The sequence below is a fragment of the Linepithema humile genome, chromosome 1, assembly GCF_040581485.1.
Source record: "Linepithema humile isolate Giens D197 chromosome 1, Lhum_UNIL_v1.0, whole genome shotgun sequence".
NCBI lineage: Eukaryota > Metazoa > Arthropoda > Insecta > Hymenoptera > Formicidae > Linepithema > Linepithema humile.
The window spans coordinates 40,161,178-40,181,096 of NC_090128.1; the positions used below are offsets into that span (position 1 = coordinate 40,161,178).

The 19,919-nt window shown below is 42.9% G+C and overlaps 2 protein-coding genes across 6 annotated transcripts in view; one reads left to right on the forward strand and one right to left on the reverse strand.

Annotated features, from left to right (window-relative positions):
- LOC105677977 (neuroligin-1-like) overlaps window positions 1-19,919 on the reverse strand; it is a 200,330-nt gene that overhangs the window by 31,890 nt on the left and 148,521 nt on the right. For all 5 annotated transcript variants that reach the window (XM_067361303.1, XM_067361304.1, XM_067361306.1 and 2 more), the window contains one exon: window positions 29-688. In XM_067361303.1, coding sequence (XP_067217404.1) covers window positions 29-262 — 234 coding nt within the window. In that variant the 5' untranslated portion in view covers window positions 263-688. The remainder of the gene's footprint in view (window positions 1-28; window positions 689-19,919) is intronic.
- Window positions 8,531-11,076, forward strand: AP-1mu (adaptor protein complex 1, mu subunit). The gene is made up of 2 exons (XM_012376909.2): window positions 8,531-8,722; window positions 9,095-11,076. Exon 2 carries the CDS (start codon window positions 9,106-9,108, stop codon window positions 10,372-10,374), a length of 1,269 nt encoding a protein of 422 aa, XP_012232332.1. The 5' UTR covers window positions 8,531-8,722; window positions 9,095-9,105; the 3' UTR covers window positions 10,375-11,076.

The window sequence follows — 19,919 nt, forward strand, 5'->3', positions numbered from 1 at the left end:
GCGGTGAGCGAGAAGAATCGATACACACCTGAAGTATTCCACGTATCTGTCCGCTCTTCGTCTCGACGATGCGCGAGGCGTAGCGTGTCGCAGGCTGTCCGGCGGAAGCCGCGCGACCACGGCCGGTCAGGATTAGCAGGACGATCAGCGGCGGCAGCAGCAGCGCGAATCCTAGGCGCGGGAAGCAGCGACTGGGCCTGATCTGGGTCCTTGTCGCGACCAGCGGCCGGCTCCTGGCCGCCGGCTGGCATGGCAGCGGCATGACAGCATTTGCTGGCGGCCACCTGCAGCGACGCCACCAGCATAACCGTACGGCGACCTTGGTCGTCGGTGAAGAGCCGAATCGGTCGGTGCCAGCCGAGTGTGATGTATCACGACGGAAGGATGAGCACCACTCCCCGACGATATCCCGACAACTGTCTAATTCGCTCGCGATAAACCGGGCAACTTTGTCGCGCGAGCCGCCCCACCGAATTCCCGCATCGCGGCTCGCGAAGCCGGTCGCTTTCCTTCCGCGCGTTTTATTCCGTTTAGCCCCACCACTGGAACTGCCACCCTTCAACCCGAGTCCAAGTTAAATTGCTCTCAAAACATCTTGAATAAGAAAGTTAGGGAACGGCCCGGCCTCCGCTATCATCGGCGATGAGATGCAGCAGGCTCGGACGTCGGGAAGCAGGCTTGCTCGGTCCTGTGAACAAACGAAAAAATTCAATATAGTGCGGAACATCTCCGCAAGATTTGTCGTTTTATTTTCAGTAATGAAAAAATTTTCGCATGAAAGTTTCCGCAAGTGACGTCACAGCGACGAGAAAAATGCGAATTGAAATTATTCATAATACTATTGCGGATATTACGCTATTTCCAGATGAGCAAAATTGAGAGAATGCGGAATGATGGAGTCTACTCTTTTTATCCGTAGTTATCATTCGCAAGAATAGCCTTTTGTTCACGCTTATAATTACAACAATAGGCCTATCAATGCGAACAAACGCCGACGCGAGATTGCCATTCATCACTTCTTTTTTTTTCAAATCGTTGATCCATTCGATACCGTGTCCGGTTTTGCGGCGAATCCGCGACGCGCTGATGAACGGACGCGCGATCCGATCGATCGGCAGTTCCGAATTTATGGAATTCGCCGGTCCGGTCGCGCGCGCGCGAGCGTGTGCGGCTTGCTGCACGATTAATGCATTTAACCGAATCAATCACTTTATTAATTAATCCCACTAGGCGATCGACGCAACGCACCGATCGGCCATTATATAAATCGGATCCCGCCGTTGCGTCGCCGAAATTAAATTCCGTATTTGCCCTTAAACCCCAAGCTAAATACTTGTACGATTATATATTATATATTAAATGTACATTGAGAGAGCGAAACCCATGAGTTACCTTCATTTCATTTCATTATCTCTCTTGTTACGGCAAACTATTTGTTGGGATTTAATAAACGTTTAGAAATTTCATTAAACACGAAATAAACACGGGCAATTATGTTGCCCGTTATTAACGCAAAACGCACTTTGTTACGTTTCGAGATAAAAAAATTTGATTCATCAAATTTATATCGCTTTCGATGCTTGCTCTCAAAACAATGCTATCATTATTAAATCTCGACGCGGGTTCGGGCGCGGGCGTGCAAAAAGCGCCGGCAAACTTCGCAGGCGGATAAACCACGGGTTGCGAACGGCCGCATTATCTTAAGTCCCGCGTTGTCGGGAACGAGAAGAAGGAAAGTGAGTGCTACAGCGGTGCTACAGACACAACGACGAGGTGGTTGATGTCGAGAGGAGCGAGAACGGAGCAGCGGCGCGGAGGGGCTGCTGGAAGGGTAGAGAGATAGCGAGGCACTGATTGCACCGAGAAACTTACCTTCCCCGCAGGACATCTCGCTGATCAACCCTCTCCTTCCGCTTTCAATCCCTCTCAACTCCCCACTCCCCTTCCCTTTTCGCCACTTTCCTCCACGCTCTCTCCCGCTTAGGGTTAACGGCGGCGGATCCGCGAACTTTCTCGCTCGCTAACCGCATCGCCCCAAATGGTTGATTTAAATTTTTAATCTTCACTATTATCCCTTTCGATAGCGATCGGCGCGATTCGGATCGGGCAAGAGTTTTCTTTTCATTCGCGGCGGTTGCGCGAATTCAGATCTCTCGCGGGGGAAAAAAATTAATTAGAAAGCAGATTATGAGATTACCAAAGTACAAAGCAATTTCTTCTTGCTCGATTGCAAACACGAAGAGATAGGTCTCGCTTTGAAATTTGTTACATTCCCTTTGGTCCTCTACTTTATTAGTATATATATGCCTGCAGCAATTTTTTTTTTCAAGCAAAAATAAAAAATTAATTATTTTTTAAATCATTTTATTAGTTTTTATCATCGGTGTTCTAATGGATTTCCGCTGTAGCTTCCTACAGCGCATATAAATTATTGCTTGTATTATTAAACTTTTAAGTAAATCCATTTACTCGGCGCGGATGCGTTTCCGTGTCGCCGTATATTATAACTCGGTACGTTATTACGTAATATGATTTATTTAACGTAAATGGATGGCAACGAGTCGGACGAGAGAAATATACGATATATCTTTTGGCAGTTGTGCGTCATATCGCATTCTCCGCGGTGTACATCGACAGTGCATTTTCTCAAAGCGAAAAATTGGCGACGATAATAGATACGGTGGTCGCCGCGGGAATAAGTTCTTACGATAAATTACAACTTTGATATTCAGAACTTTCTAAGTCGCGGAGAAATACGAGATAAAGTTCCTTGTTCCGGTTTATTTTTCGCAAATCGATGCGCCGTACACGGGCTCCCTGCTTCATTATGATACCGCAATTTATGCCGCGTATTCCTCGTGCCGCGCTATCGCGCGCTCGAATGACGATACGTTTCGCATGGTAAGAATTATTATTGTGACCGCAAGAGAAGAGGCGATTGTCCCGCAGGGAGCAGCGAGTCAAAGGGAAAGTTCAATCGTTATCGGGCTCACGTGCGTTTGCTTAATCCATTATGCATCTTGCCTAACCGATTTAACTGCGGAGCGATATCGATCCTAATGAAATCTCGGCGTAAGAGCGGTGATCGATAATCACGATTAGATCGGCCGACGCGAGGTCAATTCGGTTATCGCGCGAGCAACGCGCGAGACTTTCAGTCGTTCTGGAATGGAACTGGGGCTAATTTAATTCAAGCCTCAATTATCGGTCGCACCGATGCCCCGAGCGACTCTAACTTTCGCCCTCTCGATATAGCCGCTCGCCGTTCCCAGAGGAGGACGGCTCTAGGAATAGACGTGTAATGTAACTGCGCGAGTGCGAGGCCTCCAGCCTTGTACTACGCCACTTTATCTTCAGTTTGACGTTTCATCCGTGTGAATCGAGCGAAAGAAATCGATATTGACGATGCTCCGCTCCGTGCTGCAGCTTTTGCGTCGAGCCTCGTCATTTTTCAAGCCAGCCGCCAGTCCGGCTAGATTTTACGCTTCTATGAATTTGTCGTTTATTATTATTTTATAATTTCTCAATAATTATGTACTTATTGAATTTAATTCGTATTACGTTATTATAATACAGATATTATTTTCAAAATTTTTACATAATATTTTGAAAATAAGTTGATCTCGCAATAAGTGAAGGCAATAAACGGTCTTAAACTTTTTATATAGTGGAACAGCATTAAATTACATAGAAAGAGCCTCCGTTATTGCATTATGTTTCAACATTCCTTAACAGCTTTCATGATCAATTAAAGCCGGTAACGTAAGACGGAGAACTATTCCAAAGATTCGAAAACAATTCCATTTTTCAATTTAGTTCTATTCCTGTCGAGTTTCCTCGCACTTCAATAGGCCGGTAATTTGCATGTCAGCAATTTGCGCGAGTTTAGGAATTTCCTAAATTTCTCAAAGCAGTCTTTTTGCAATGACTCGCGGATTAAAATAGGAATCCTCTCAAGACGCCCACCATTGTCTGTAGCGCTAGCTTGCGGGAAAAGCGAGTGAAAAAGAGGGAAGTGCGGGATGAGGGTAGTCAAAGGCGAAACGCATTCACTCACGGAAGAAGAACTTCTCAGCTCACCACCTGCCGATGATTTGACTTTATAATCGAGTCAGCCTCGTTCAATTACAACGGAATCTCTCGTGGAATGTGCCACAAACAGTATGCGATTCACAGCACGGTCTGATCGTGCTCCACTGTAAATATTCGCCCGGTCGGCACTCCTAAGTCGGATGTATAAGCCGTGCACGACGAATGATTTTCAAGCTCATGATTAATTCACGGTCGGGAAATGCTGTTAGCTTCCTCGAAAAAGGAAATGCTGTTTAGTCGGCAGTATCGAACAATTCGTTACATATTCAAGTAATATTTATAATCAATATTATTATTCGAGTAACAGCAATATTGATATTATATTCGTTAATTACAATTTTTAATGTGATAATACGACTGTACACTTCATTGATATGCGTACATTCACTTATCGCTGTTCCCACATTTCACTATTTTCCGCAAACACGCGTTTTACAGAGGAAGCATGAAGACATACCTATATATAATAATATTCGCGATGATGCTATGTGTGCGGACAGAGATCGGTATGAAATATTTATCAGGGTACAGCGCTTCGCGGTGAGCTGAAATTCAATTGAAAATAGGAAATCGGGATTCAACGAGAGGCCACTCGCGCCCGGACCAAGCTTGTTTTCCTAAATACTGAGAAATGTTTATCGAGCAAACACATCTGGCGCCACCATCCGATCCGTATCTATTCAATATTTTATGCTAAAACAACTCGAGAACTTGATCACATGCGCGGACGCATCGGTCCGCCGGTCGCTCATCGCTCGTTAATGTATTCATTAGAGAAAGCCGCTCTATTTCGTCCAGTCACAGTTGCTTAAGCTGAAAATTTATCGCAATTTTTTGCAACGTACTGTATTACTATGTATGCCGCGTGTCTCAATAACCGCGATTAAAATTTATTTCCGTGGAAAAACTGCTTTGAAAATTTAATTACCTTTCGCGGCAGATTTTAATCCAGCCCATAGCGAAAAAAGTAATTTTCTATTTTTATATTCGAGTGAACCGTGCTATTACATCTCAATCGTATTAAGCAAAATATTTCACAAAATACATTTAGTGAAAACCAAATAAATTGTATATCAAATTGCTACATCACAAGTACCTACATAAATGTGACATGTATTTTTTTGAAAATTTATTCCTTTTACCGTATTATATTTTTTTAATTGGCATCTATATTTGTCGTTTATGCATAATGAATTAAGTGCAAAGTGAGATTCTAAATCACATTTAGACGCCGTAATTTTCAAAAACATGCAGACATAATTTATATTTGTTAGTAAGACAAATCAAAAACCTACTCCAATATGTCACTTAATATAACACTTTGGTTTTTCTAAAATCAAATTATAAAGTCATGGGAGAGGCGCCACTGAACGAAAATAAGCGTGATCGAAGTATTTAATGGGGTATGTCACGGTGACCGCAGATAACATGGTTGGACCCGACCGCTTGTGAATAGTTGAACGAGTACAGCGGTGATTTTCGGACGGCGGCCGGAAGTGCGCCTTTTGATGGCTGTTATAAACGTTAAATCGATTAGACGAGTTCGAGCTTTTACGCACAGGGCACAAATCGCATTTTAGCGCTATATCAAACATGCTGTGTACAAAACAGCATTGCAAATCGCGACTCTCAATTAAAATCTTTGATAGATCAATTTTAGTGAACGTCGATTGCACGAAAATAACAAACATAATACTTTTTTTGTTCACTTGTTTTTTGAACAATTTACTTTTGTAAAGCGTAATATCAGTGTTATAACGCAACGTTACATAAAAAAAAAAGAAGATAGTAAACATCAACAGCTTATAAAAAAAACTGCAATGGCTCACATTCTGTTGATGCACTTTTATACTGCGCAATGCAACATGTCGTGCGTGTCGAAGCTTTTCGGGGAAACGCGCGAGAGCGTTTTATTTCGCCAGGATCTGTAAGCCGGCAATCACTATCGACGTGTATTTGCAGTCGGTTTAATGCAGCCGATACCATCGCGTCTATCAGCATATTCGGCAGCGCTAGAAAATCGATAGCACTGCGTTAGCGAGGTAAGCGTATGAGTTGTTTACAACTTGAGATTTATTTGTAAGATTCAAAATTATACATTGTCAATTTTAATTCATTTAATTAACTTTTCGCATATTAATTTCTCAGATGTGAATTATTTATCTTGTGTTTGCTGAAGAGAAATAAATTTTAATTTAATTACTTTATCTTTTAAAGCGATAATATTAAAAGCTATCCGATAAAACATACAATCCATTTTTATTCACTGATTTATGTTATTTAAATTTTAAGCAGTTTACATAATAAGCATGATCTGAAAAGCTCACTTCGGAAGAGAAAAGCGCGCGATTCTTGTTCGTCGAATTTGCCTTGCAACAGTCTCGGCTTTATTTTCTATGTTTTCAAACTCGGAACGAAATATCCTGCAGTACGCTATCGCTCCTACTTCATGGAGTGGCCGGCGCTGAAATCTTCCGCCGAGATTAAATGACTTCCAGTTGTATAGAATCTTAATGTCGGAAGGCGCTACTTTGCCGGAGATACAGCGCGCTTTCTACGAAACGGCTTCAAGTAGGATTTAATGTTTCGTGAAACACGGAGTACAGATTAAAATGCCTTAGATCGGATTTACCTCCGTTGCTGTATTAAGTGCGATTTTAGAAATATTTGTATCTGCTCGAATAAGTCGGAATTAACGGACAATGAACGCCGTGTAGTTTTACCAGGTGTTCTCTTAGATTCTCTTGACTCTACAGTAACTTTTTTTTCGGCACCCAAATCCGGCGAGATTCATTCGTGTCTCGACCGATTTTTGTTAAGTCGCTCAATAAATCCTGAAGAAATTCGTACCTATAGTTTTTATGATTACTAGACCATTATTGTCGCATCACAATTTAGAGCATTATTTAACAAAAATCTTGTTATTCACATGTGAAAATTAATTAAATTTGTAATTATGTTATTACACAAATGTATAGTGTAGAGCAGAGATGGTGAACTCTTTTATGCTTTAGCTTAAAAAATAAAAAAAATATGTATAATAATGGATAATGTGTGGTATCATTAAAAAATAAAAATAAAATTTTTATAAAAGAAAAATAACATTTATTTTCTTAATACTAGCAATGCATACGTAATTTCAAAATTTATTCAATATTTAAAACTATTATGTTCAAATATTATGTTTAATTAGATGATTTAAATAAATAAAAATAGAACTGATTTCATGCAATAAATCTTTTGCGCATCAATAAATTTTTCTCGCGTGCCATAGGTTCGCCATCCCTGGTACAAAACAATTTGAAAATAAATCATCGGACCGCATTTCGACCAAACATTTATGTTAAACTAATAGAGTTATGTCTTTGACAAAGTCCAAAATAGATTTAAACAATGAATTCGAAAATGCATCAAAATTCAAAGAAAATACTTTGAATATTTTCTATAAAACACAAAAAAATACTTGCAGTAATCACAATCATGTGTAAAAATTAATGTTTAAACAAAAAAACTTACATCGTTTAGTTTCTCTTTTAAATGTAATACACTATTAACCTTCTCAAGATATAAACTATCAAAGTATGCAATTTTCGCAATGATAACCGCTCAATAGTGCAAAGTAAGATCCAACGCACAATGAAGAAAATATTAAAAATAGGAATAAATATTAAATATTAAGAATAGAAAATTGGAATTATTTCATTACAAAACAAGAAAATAGAATGTATGTGTATTAACGTATCATAAATTAAAAATTAAGAATTAAGAATAATTAATACATTTCGTTCCCATTTGAAGTAAAATAATTTCAAATTGCTCTTTCTAATATTTAATATTTATTTCTATTCCTAATATTTTCTCTATTATGCGTTGAATCTAACGTGCAGCGCGCATTGAGATAACCGATCAACATCACGGAAAAGCGACAACAATGAAAATTTTTTATGCCTTTTTAATAATGGATTTTGTGTTTATAAAGTTAAAGAAAAAATTAAATAAATAATTTTAATAAATTAGCAATTAAAAAAGTTTGATATCGTATGGACATACATTACTCATGTATTACTAGATTAATATTTTTTTAAGCAAATGAAAATTATTATTTTGTATCAAATATTTTCATAAAATATTAAAAAAAATATTATTTCAAGTATAATAAGCATTAAAGTATTATAGTTGATAGACTAATTGAATACATATGGCAATTTTTATCTAAAATTTAACTTTCATTATTATTCTGCATCTCATTATCATTTGATGATGACACGATGTTATTGTGTATCAATCACGTCACTGTAAAAAATTATTTAATTTGGAATAAATTGACAATATATACTTTAATAATAAAGTATCGACGAGCATCTCTATTTTACGATGTTCGAACAGCACGTAGCGACGCGGTCGATACGTCGTGGAAGTTAGCCGTTGACGCATGCGTATGATGGCCACCTTGCAAGCCTTGAGCAACTACGATGGTCCACAGTGGCAGTTCAGAGGCGTAAGGTGAAAGGTTTACTTTTTATCGTCGACCAGTTTTGTTGACTCAGTTTCACAAAAAAATCGTATCTTTAGATGTAAACAATACGCAAGACTGTTTCGGAGGATTCTACTTCAAACATCGTGTATCAAGGTAAATATCGACGGTCGTCCATTTCCTGATTATCACAATACGATTTTCACACAGTTAAACATTAGAATGGAATTTCCTAATATTAACAATCGCTTCCTTGATCTCTATACAACTTTTATCTCGAAAGAACGCAAATTATTCCACAAATAATCTCGTGAAATTTCGTCTTCGAGTTTTATTTTGGTGACCATAACCTAAATGCTCAAGTAATGTCTGCTATGACTAATCCTTTGAGTCATTACGATGATAATAATAATAATTATATACCTATAACAAACTTAAGCGTGGAAAGCTTTATGTGTAATCGTCTATATTTCATAGTTGGATTTAAAAATACGAATAATTAACCTTTCTCTTTTTGTTTGCTTGCAGCCTGAGTCAAGATGTCGACGTCAGCGATATATATTTTGGACGTAAAGGGCAAGGTGTTGATCTCGCGGAATTACCGTGGCGACATCGAGACTGGTGTTATTGAGAAGTTTATGCCACTTGTAATGGAACGTGAGGAGGAAGGCAATCTTACTCCCATCATCCAAACTACTGAGTGTACATATGCATATATAAAATATAACAACCTGTACATTGTGTCCACTACGAAGAAGAACGCCAATATATCCCTGGTATTTGTATTCTTGCACAAAGTGGTGCATGTCATGCAAGAGTATTTTAAAGAACTGGAGGAAGAGAGTATACGAGACAACTTTGTCGTTATTTACGAACTCCTGGATGAATTGCTGGACTTTGGCTATCCTCAAACCACCGACAGTAAGATTCTGCAAGAATATATCACTCAAGAGGGTCACAAATTGGAGATACAACCTAGAATTCCTATGGCTGTGACTAACGCTGTCTCGTGGCGATCAGAGGGTATCAAATACCGCAAGAATGAAGTTTTCCTCGATGTAATAGAGTCGGTAAACCTCCTGGCGAATGCCAATGGAAATGTCTTGAGCTCGGAAATTGTAGGTGCCATAAAGATGAGAGTCTACTTATCGGGGATGCCGGAATTGAGGCTGGGTCTCAACGATAAGGTTCTGTTCGAGTCGACAGGTCGTGGCAAGTCGAAATCCGTGGAGCTGGAGGACGTCAAGTTTCATCAGTGCGTCAGACTCTCCCGTTTCGAAAATGACCGGACGATCTCGTTTATTCCACCGGACGGCGAGTTCGAGCTGATGTCGTACAGACTGAATACGCATGTGAAACCATTGATATGGATCGAATCTGTGATTGAGCGGCACGCTCACAGCCGAGTGGAGTACATGATAAAAGCGAGATCGCAGTTCAAGCGCCGTTCCACGGCAAACAACGTGGAGATCGTGATCCCGGTGCCGAACGACGCCGACTCGCCCAAGTTCAAGACCACAATCGGCAGCGTCAAGTATTCGCCGGAGCAGAGCGCCATCACTTGGATCATTAAGTCCTTTCCCGGCGGCAAGGAGTATCTAATGAGGGCGCACTTCGGTCTGCCGTCCGTAGTCGGCGAAGATGTCGAGGGCAAACCGCCCATACAAGTGAAGTTCGAAATACCGTACTTCACCACATCCGGTATTCAAGTACGGTATTTGAAGATAATTGAGAAGAGCGGCTACCAAGCCCTGCCATGGGTACGTTATATCACACAAAACGGGGATTACCAGTTGCGGACGAATTAGCCGCTGAACAACGGAGTCGACGACCATCTCAGGATCTCGGGTGTCTTTGTTATGCTCGAATACAAGGACTAGTCGAGCAGCAGACGTAGTATGCTTCCGAATGGATCAAAATCGGGGTTAAAAAAAGGATTAGAATTATAAATGCTTTTCACACGACTATAAGGTGACTGAGAGTTTGCGGAATACGAAGATGAACTAGACTTTCGAATATCTAATTCTTTTTTTTTTGAAGAAATTCAGATCCTATTTCGCGATTTTAATATTCCTCTAGAATGGCCAATGTATTGTAAGTAGGAAGATTCTTTAAAGACATTTTACATTTTAGAGATATCCTCGTCTTAAGAGTACTTAATCTGGACAGATTCCATTCGGTATTGAGAAAAGGAAACTTTTAGATATTTCTCGATTTATTTTTTAAACACGGTAATATAACGGCGCTTAATGAGGTATCATATAACACGAATATGTAAATATATCGGGAATTCCTTTTATAACATTTTCCTTTAACAAGGCGAGTTTATAAAGCAAACAAAAGCGTTGGGTATTAATTTAAACGCTGAATAGTATTATATAATATAAAAAGGTTAGCGCTACATTGTATCAAAAATATCATGTTTAACAATCGTAATATTATTATTGTATTGATGTAAGATAATATGAAGATATCGATGTATTAAATTTTTAATAGAAAGGATATAAAAATTGTTACATATTTTCACCATTTCCATCTCTCTCTGCTGCAAGGTAACATCGGTTTTTTTCCCATTCGCATAAGAGCCCCCACCCCTCGAAAAATCGAAGATTGCCTCACTACGCTGCACCGGAACCGTATCGAGAATGGCATAAGTGCTCGTCGATGCGGCGCGAGAAAAAACGATAAATATTTCACGAGAGAGAGCCGTGTCGACGTTTCGCGCAGCGCACGCGGAGGAGGAGGACACGAAAACACGATTAGAGCGGAATAGTGGAAGCCGAAACCTTTTTATTTCGCTCTCTCTCTCTCTTTTTCTCGTCGCGTTTCGAATGCTCGCGGTATGCAAATTTTTTTGGCATGAGCGCACGAGGGTGTAATAATTTTATGGAAATCACTACTCCCGTCAAGTATTCGCTCGTGCAGAGTTTCGCGCGCGCGCGCACGACGCGAATTGAAAAAAATGCAGTGAAGGGAAAAAAAAGAATCTCTCTATATGGCCGCGATAGGTAACGGCTTCGTGTCGAGGTGTGCCGAGAAAGAAGTGACGTCCGCGTGCTTATCCCGTATTCATCGTCGGTACCGGACAAATTTTCTTCTTTTTTTTTCTTCTTTCTCACCCGCCCACCGTTACGAGCTGTATTACGACGCGCCGGAATGCAACGGGCGCAGATAGCGACGGTAATGCTCGGGCTGCTGCATAGATAGCAATCGTCCTGGAAATGGGTAAAGAGGGTTGTTACGAGTGAATTAGCGGGCCCGCGCGCGTGTGCAGCGTGTTCGAAGCAGTCGGAGCGATTCGCGAATCGTCGTCGATTTGATGGGAGAAATTTTTGTAGCAGTCGATCGCGCGCGGGTGCTGTGTAATTTTTTTCAGCCCCGACCTAAATGTGTAACCGTATCTTTTTCCACGCCGGTTATATATCCATGTTATTTTTCCATTTGACTTCACAATTTTTTGATATTTCTATTACGCTCGCCGCCACGTTGTATTTCCCTAGCGATAAAAATTTTGCTGCTGTGAGGAAGATTGATGGAAAAGCGGCACGCACTGCGGGATAATAGAGCGCTCCATAAGCGGGACACGAGCAAATAACGATAATGATAACGGGCGGTTGGCCAGCGGTAAATATTAGCAGTTTCCGGTGGACGGTATCGCAATTGACGCGTTAAATTCCTTCAATTAAATACGAGAGGCGAGAGAGGGATTTTACCGCTACGCCGTCATTCCGTCACTTTTACAAGCGGAGGGGGCGAGGCGATTCCTCGGAGAAGGTGCAAAAAGGAGCGGAGAAAGAAGTACCACCTCGTCGAGTACCACCTTCGCGGCTTCGTGCATGGTCGGAATTCGGGTCGAGTAATTCCGGAGAATTCATCTCTTCCCTCGCTGTGTATTGCCGGGTCGCTAATAGAAAAAGCAAATTTAACGCTCGAGTCGGCGGCGCCGAGGAAATCCGATCCGATCGCGAAATGCCCGGCGGGGTAATGGGATGCGCGCAGGGCGGTTCCTGAGGATTTTCCTGCCGCTTCAGGAAGTCCGTTTCGTCCGTACTCGCCGAGGGGATCCAGGAAATTCTGGCAAGGACGATTTAAAGTTGTACCCGGTGCCGGCTCTCGCGAACTCTCGTCCGTCGTCTCGAGTCAGCCTCTTCCTTCTCTTTCTCTCGCTCTTTCTCTTTTCTTTTCTCCTTCTCCCTCTCCACTTCCGGTGCTTTTCGCGAAGCGATATTAAAACTTATCCGCAAAATATACGCGCGCACATAAACGTACACGGCAGAGACGGCGGTGGAAAGTTTCGAGAGCGACTCGCATTAGCGAGTTGTACCGCGAAAACACGCCAGTCGATATCGATTGTGTGTTAGTGCCGTTAGTAAGAACCGCGGGTAATTTAGTCCGCTTAAACGTTTAGAGAGAGAGAGAGAGGGAGAGAGGGGGGGGAGAGGAGAGAGAGAGAGTACTTCCATCCCTGCGGAAATACGCGAACTTCGCGGACTCCCCGGGACACCCCGGAATCCGCGCGTTCAACGCTGAGTGCGAGTATCCGTTTGAAACTCGTACACATCGGTCAGGCGCTCCCATGCGGCAAATTTAGCGCTGAAGTACAGCGGTTCGGGTCTTACGTGCACACACATAATGAAGATCAAACGCGAAATATCAATCAACGGCGAAATCCCCGACAGCCGCATTTATTGCAATCATACGCGTGGGATATTTCCGACGTTTAAAATCGAAGGAAAATTATATTCCATTTCCGCTGAAAGGTGGGGAAGAGCCCGAGACGCGAGGTTCTTTTTTTTTTTTTTATCCGCATGTTGTACATCGTGTATTACCCGTACGTTCGCCTCGTATTAAATATACGCGCGTGTATTAAACACGACGACCGCCGGTGTGTTCCGCGCGAGAGGAAATGATATTAAAATAATTTCGTTGCAAACGTACCTATATATTCGCTGGCTAATTATACGCGGGATGCTTCTCTCCCATCTGCATAATGACATGTACAAAATGGAAATAACGAATTGTGATGAAATCAATTATTATTGATAATGTTAATCACCAGTTGTGTGTTCACTGAAACTCCTCTTCCTCTCTCTCTCTCTCTCTCTCTCTCTCTCTCTCTCTCTCTCTCTCTCTCTCACTCCATCTCTTTCTCTCCCGCTAACCCCGTTATAATTATTCTGGCGTACGCGATGTTACACAATGTAACATGTGGCGGATTCCTTGAGGGGAATGTTATAATGAAACTCCTATATTTAAGTAAATAGCTTCGAGAAGCGACGAAATATTACATAGTTGTCGCGACATTCGGAGCTACTTTAAATAGTTATCATACTCCCGCCCTGCGCCGCTCGTATCCCGCGTTATTAAATTACGAGATCTCTCGGCGTTACACCGAAACGCGACTTTCTCGCAAATTCAAAAGTTTATCCCCGTTGATAAAATATGTGAGGATTTTGACAAAAGTGAAGTGAATATAAAACCTATATTTCATTTTCGTATGCAAACGGCGCATTCATCGTACATGAAATATATTAGTCAGTAACAATATTTCTTTTTTTTCCCCCTTTTTTTTTAAAACATCTATATATTTATATATATATTATATATATGTGCATATATGTATGTACATACGAGTGCAGAAACAGGTACGCATTCGCTGGCGTTAAAATACAGATTGTGAGACACGGCTTTCACGAATTTGGTACGATCGCCAAATCAAATTATTCGAGACGGTGAATTCCGATGTCCCGTTTACAATCGTACTGATGAAACGCGGCAAATAGCCACGTTTGTTACTAATTGCGCGCTTTGAACATACAAGCGTACTCTTGCATTTCCACATTCATTTACATCTGTGCATCATTAATTTCGGAAGCGCATCGAAAATCGCCGCGCGCTGACAAATGTCAGCCATCATTATATAATACATCACATGATATTTATTTTATTTAATATAATTTTAATTAAATTGGGAGTTTAATTGCATCAAAAACATTCGAGCAATTGTTTTGCGGCAGTAAATTGCGCCAACTTTATTTCTTACGCAACGTACAGTGCACTCGACACTTTGCGACTTTTTATCTCTCTCAGTAGTAAAAGTCAACCATAAAAACGACATCGCGCGCTCGGACACAGCGCACCGCGTATTTTCCTCGTGTTCGAAGGCAAGGCACTTTGTCGCGAATGCGACGTCGCGCGCAGTAATAGTAACCGCCGGTGTTTACCGCAATATGCCGTTATATTATAAGTCCCGTAAAAGCCGCGTGAACTTCCGCGAGGCGTTCACTGTGGGAGTGTGTTTTTAAGGGAGTTTGGCATTGGCAAACTCAATTCGAGTTTATGTACCTTGTGTACAAAGTGCTCACGCCAAGTTACGGTGCGCGAAAATGCGCCGTTATGAATCCTAAAGTTATCCTTTTCAGGCTAAAATATGCACGCGTTTTTTCGCACGGGTTGGTAACGGTTTGCGAACGTGCTTCGAAACTTTGTTCCGCGGCATCGAAGGTGTCGATTCACTTATTTATGAAATTAGCGCCGCGTTCCGCTTGCCATACTGAAAAGCCGGTTCGTTCAGCTCATGTCTGCGGGATATTTATACTTGTCGAATCGTTTCTCTAGTCGGAAGATACATTATTAACTCTGAGAACAATCACGAAATCTTACGCGTATGTAATTACGCGAGATATTTATTCCTCACGAAGCCAAGGAGAAAGCTGGATGATTTATGTTAAACATATGGAATAAAATTATTGCTTAATTTTTAAACAATGGCATCGAATAGTTTTAATACAAGTACCGCCGGTACGTTCGGTGAAATAAAAAATTCAAAGAATGAAAGTTCAACTCTACACTTTTAGTTTGCAAATCGTCTATTTCATACTTTTCGCCCGAAGTGTGCAAACAACTCTGGCGAGCGCGTGTACGCAGAACGTGGCACAACCGGCAGCTTCGAGAGCGAAATTGTGAATTATGGGGTGCGCGCGAAAAAGCAGCATTTACCGCAGTCGTTTAGGAAAAGGCAAGCCAGCGCGCCTGAGAGCGCTCTCGCAAATAGTGCTTCGCATTGATTTATCACCGACCGAAAAAGACGAGTTTGAGGTCGCTCGCGGAGAGGAGGAAGGATAGAGAACGGCTGAGGCTCGCCCGAGGAGGGAAGCCCGGCGGAGTCCGTGGCGCGGAAGTCCGAAGGTGAGCTCGAAGCTTCCGAGGGTGGTCGTTCGCGCGCGCCGCGAAGGGTTGCGAGAGTGACAAAACGCCACCCCGTCGGCAAGACCGCGGCGATCCGTCACTGGCTACGAGCCAATCGGGCGCGAGGGACTCCCTTGTTTTCGTCCTGCGACTTCGACGTCTGATTGCAAATTACATCCCGCCACCCGCAATTGAGGAGACTCTTCCTTTCCCTCCCCGCTTCGTCGTTCTGCGGCGATCTTCCGGGATCGCGGTGATTTTCGAAGGGCTCAAACTTGATCCGCCGTATCCTCCCGCCTGACACCGGCTGTTTGTCATGGCGCATTAAAGTGCCACGACCTGGTCCTGCGATTTTCAAGGCGTCGATCGAGGGGGTAGTTAACCCTCGAGCCCGGCGGAGCTCCGGTCGCCTTAAATTTCCATAAGATTAGCTTCCTTCCTTGTATCAATTGCGAAGGGACGGGGAGCAACATCGGTTATTCGTACGTCGAAGTTGTCTTTTATTTCGTGCTTTAGCCGATGTATCGGATCAGACGTTACGCGTAACTGCAATTCCCCGCTATTGTATCTCTCCGCTTCTTTCGGCATAACGATAGTTCGGCTTTAAATTTATCGAGCGCGAGCCCGCGCTATCGCCGCGCATTTAGCACCGAACGCGACTGCCTGATCCCGAGTTCTTGTTTACGTTAAATGTATGCAGCGTGTTACGTCTGCGAAACTTAGAACTATGCGCAACTATGTCTGACACTCGGGCGACAGTAAGAATACCGTCTCCCCTACGCTCTGTAACTATCAATGATCGCTCTTCGCCGAACAATTTCCTCCGCGTCACCGAGCTTGACGGTTCCCCGACGTTTTCCCCCGGCACGAAACTGCACTCGCGCCTTCAAAAAGTCAGACATTTTATTGGGAACCTAATTTTTCCGCGCAAACGCAGATAGCGCCTTTTACGTACGCCACACCGACAGCCGCGTTATAAACCTGTGCATAGATAGAAGGAAACGAAAGAGAGAGAGAGAGAGAGAGAGAGAGAGAAATAGAACAGAGAAAAACACGGAAATTGCGCGTCGGTCGCCTCGTCGCTCCGAAGTACCTTGTTATTCGTTCCGTCTGAAATTATTCGCGCACCCGCCAAATTGGTCGGCGAGTGAAACGGGCCGCCGTCGTCGCCGCCGTTTGCGAGTTGCATCGTGCGGCGGGCGTTTATTTACATAACGCACTGTCGAAATGTCGACAATCGAGAGATCGACATTACGGGGTCCCCACGCGCGGTGTAGCGCGCGTTGTCCCCTTTACCGCGCATTTGCATACAGGCATACGCCGACAAACAACGCCCGTCGCGGGCGTGCGCGCGCGCGCGCGCGCTCACGCTGCACTCGAATACATTAACCCCGAGGGCTCAACTGAGGGGACATACCGACGTCTCCAGACTCCAGTTCCGTATTTGCATTTACCGATGCCCGTTGTTTGCGTCCCTTCGCCTCCCCACCGCCTGTTAGAAAAGCCGGGAGCACCGTAATGCGGCAATGTATGCGTTTGTGCCTCCTGCTTGTCGCGAGATACAACCCAGTGAGTGCACGGCAACGCTTTCCGGATCTTATCGGCTTTTTCGAAACTTCTGTCGTATTTATATTTATATTTATGCGCTTTTGTTGCGAGCTCGAGTGGTATCGAACGATTTTTATCGTCGAAAGTCGGCGAAATAAACAACGCGCTCGAGGTAAAAGTATGAAAATTTTTGCAGCAAATTTGTTATACTTTTTCTGACTCTTCTAAATTATGTGCGGATTATCCGATTACCGATTTTCCTAAATGTTCTTTGATAAAAAAAGAAAACACGCATACGCTGCATGTTACATTTTATCTCGCAGTTTACCTCCGGCGTCGTATATCGTTTAATTCTATCGCGTTGTTTGCTTTTACGCCGTTTCATGGATCTTAAATGTAAATAAATTCCGCTATATCTCGCTCTCTCTCTCTCTCTCTCTCTCTGGTATTACTCTACCGAGATGCGATAATCATTTAATTTATGATATATTTAAAGATTGCTATCATTTTTTAAGTATCGTAAATTTCCTTTATTTCCAAGACAAGCTGTTTTTCCCCTCCGGAATATTGCGAAAGCTCCCCGTTGCCAATCTGCATTTTAAATTAAATCGCGTTCTTATGAATGAGTTTTATTTATACAAAAGAATTTCTTTTGAAAAAAGCACATAATTAAATAAAATCTAATTTCAGACTCTAAGTAGATTTAATAAAATCACCGTGATAGCGATTAAGCATGATCAAAGTGGAAGAGAATATTTGCTCATCTAACCGATTGATCTAACTGAAGAGTTTGCGGGATGAAATTAACTCCATAGTTAGTCAATTAAACGTAAAACTACTTCATCTAAGCTCCGCTTCACAACCAAGTTTGAGAAGTCAGCTCTTGTTATTTCAATCTACGGAACTTTAACGCTGCACATACATGCAATATCATGCAATATCATGTCGGTCGGGCGTAGTATCTCCATCTGAATTTACGTAACTCGCATCTAGAGAGTACCAGTGAATATAATGTAAGCGGCACGAGAAGCATTTTGTATCGGAAAAATCGCGCGGTGTCTTTATCGTCGGCGTCAATACAGATGAAGGAATTACATGAGAGACGCTCGCAGAAAAATAGAGTACAATTAAGAGAGAAAATGCAATAAGAAAGGAAAGATATTTCACGAGAAACTTCATGATCTCGATTTTAATTTTTAACACGGTACAATAAAGCGTAATAAAGACCAGAAGAACGTTGCGCTGCGCTCGATCGGAGTGTCCGATATAATATAAGTCACCTCGGCTAAAGTCACTTAATTCATTTATGGTTATTACGATCGATTCGCGGGAGCTTTAACCGGGAATTAGATATTACGCTGTCAGCTAGGCTGAGGATTTCCATAAATGGAGCGCTTCGAAACCGGTACGCGTGTGCGGCGTGCATTTGCATGCCTGTAAACGTAGATAAATTACCTGCAAGCGAGTAATGTGTCGATCCAGCTTGTACACGGGGATCCACTGCGAGATCTCTCCAGTGTACTTTGCATTCGTTAATGAGCGCGGTTTGCATAATTGCCTTCGCAGGAGTACTCCGGCGACGAATTTATTGGATTGTCTTTGATGGAGGCCTTACTTGATTTAGAGCATTGCGCGGATTGATTCAGACCTCATCAATTCTCGCGTCTGCCGCCGTCGCCGCCGTGTACCGTAATTATTCCCACCCGGTGTCTACAAGTCTGTATCTTTAATGTACTATTATGTTGCATTATGTGGAAAGAGGGAGAGCGCGCGCGCGCCATTGACAGCTATGCGACAATTATCATTCATACTTAACCGTGCCACCCTAACTCCGTAAGTACAATGGAAACGTTCGAAAACAAGGGACCCTTTGCACAATGATGGATGTTTATTTGGACCTTCGGCGCTTGACAATACGAGCGGACGTTATTGCTCGCGCCGAGTTTGGACGCGTTTTGCATTATTATCGCGCGCATTACTCCACTCGGTCGTGACGCGTTGCAGAACGCGTCTCGACCGTGCACTATCTCCAGGTCTGTTCGACATCTACTTGTCCATCTGTTATCTCCGTCGAGTGACACCGCGTGCGCACAACGCAGAAGCCATTATCGTTAAACCGGGCCCGGAATAATGAAGTCAAACGATGTTGTTGCAATTCCGCATAAAGCCGGCAGCTTACACACTGCCGTAGTTCGTCGAACTTGGTTGCTTTCGTCGCACTTGAATGCATTAGGCGGGCTTAAAGTCGAGGAGACGACGACGACGACGACGACGACGACGACGACGACGACGACGACGACGACGACGACGACGACGACGACGACGACGACGGCGGCGGCGTCTCTTTGCATTTGCATTTACTGCAGTCCACATGCATTTGCATTTAGTTACGGATCATTGCTGCACACGGAAAAAGCCCGGAGTGCAAATACCAGCGCTCGCCTAACGCTCGTATGCGACGGCGGCGGGTGCCGTCGCGATCGCGATCACGCGGAACCGATCACAGTGCGAAAAAGAGAAGCTTTCCCCGCCGCGAACAATGCGCTATTGTCTCAGCAATAGATAAAAAAAGTACGCCGTGCACTAGCGCATTGTTTTGCGACAAATAATCTCTTAT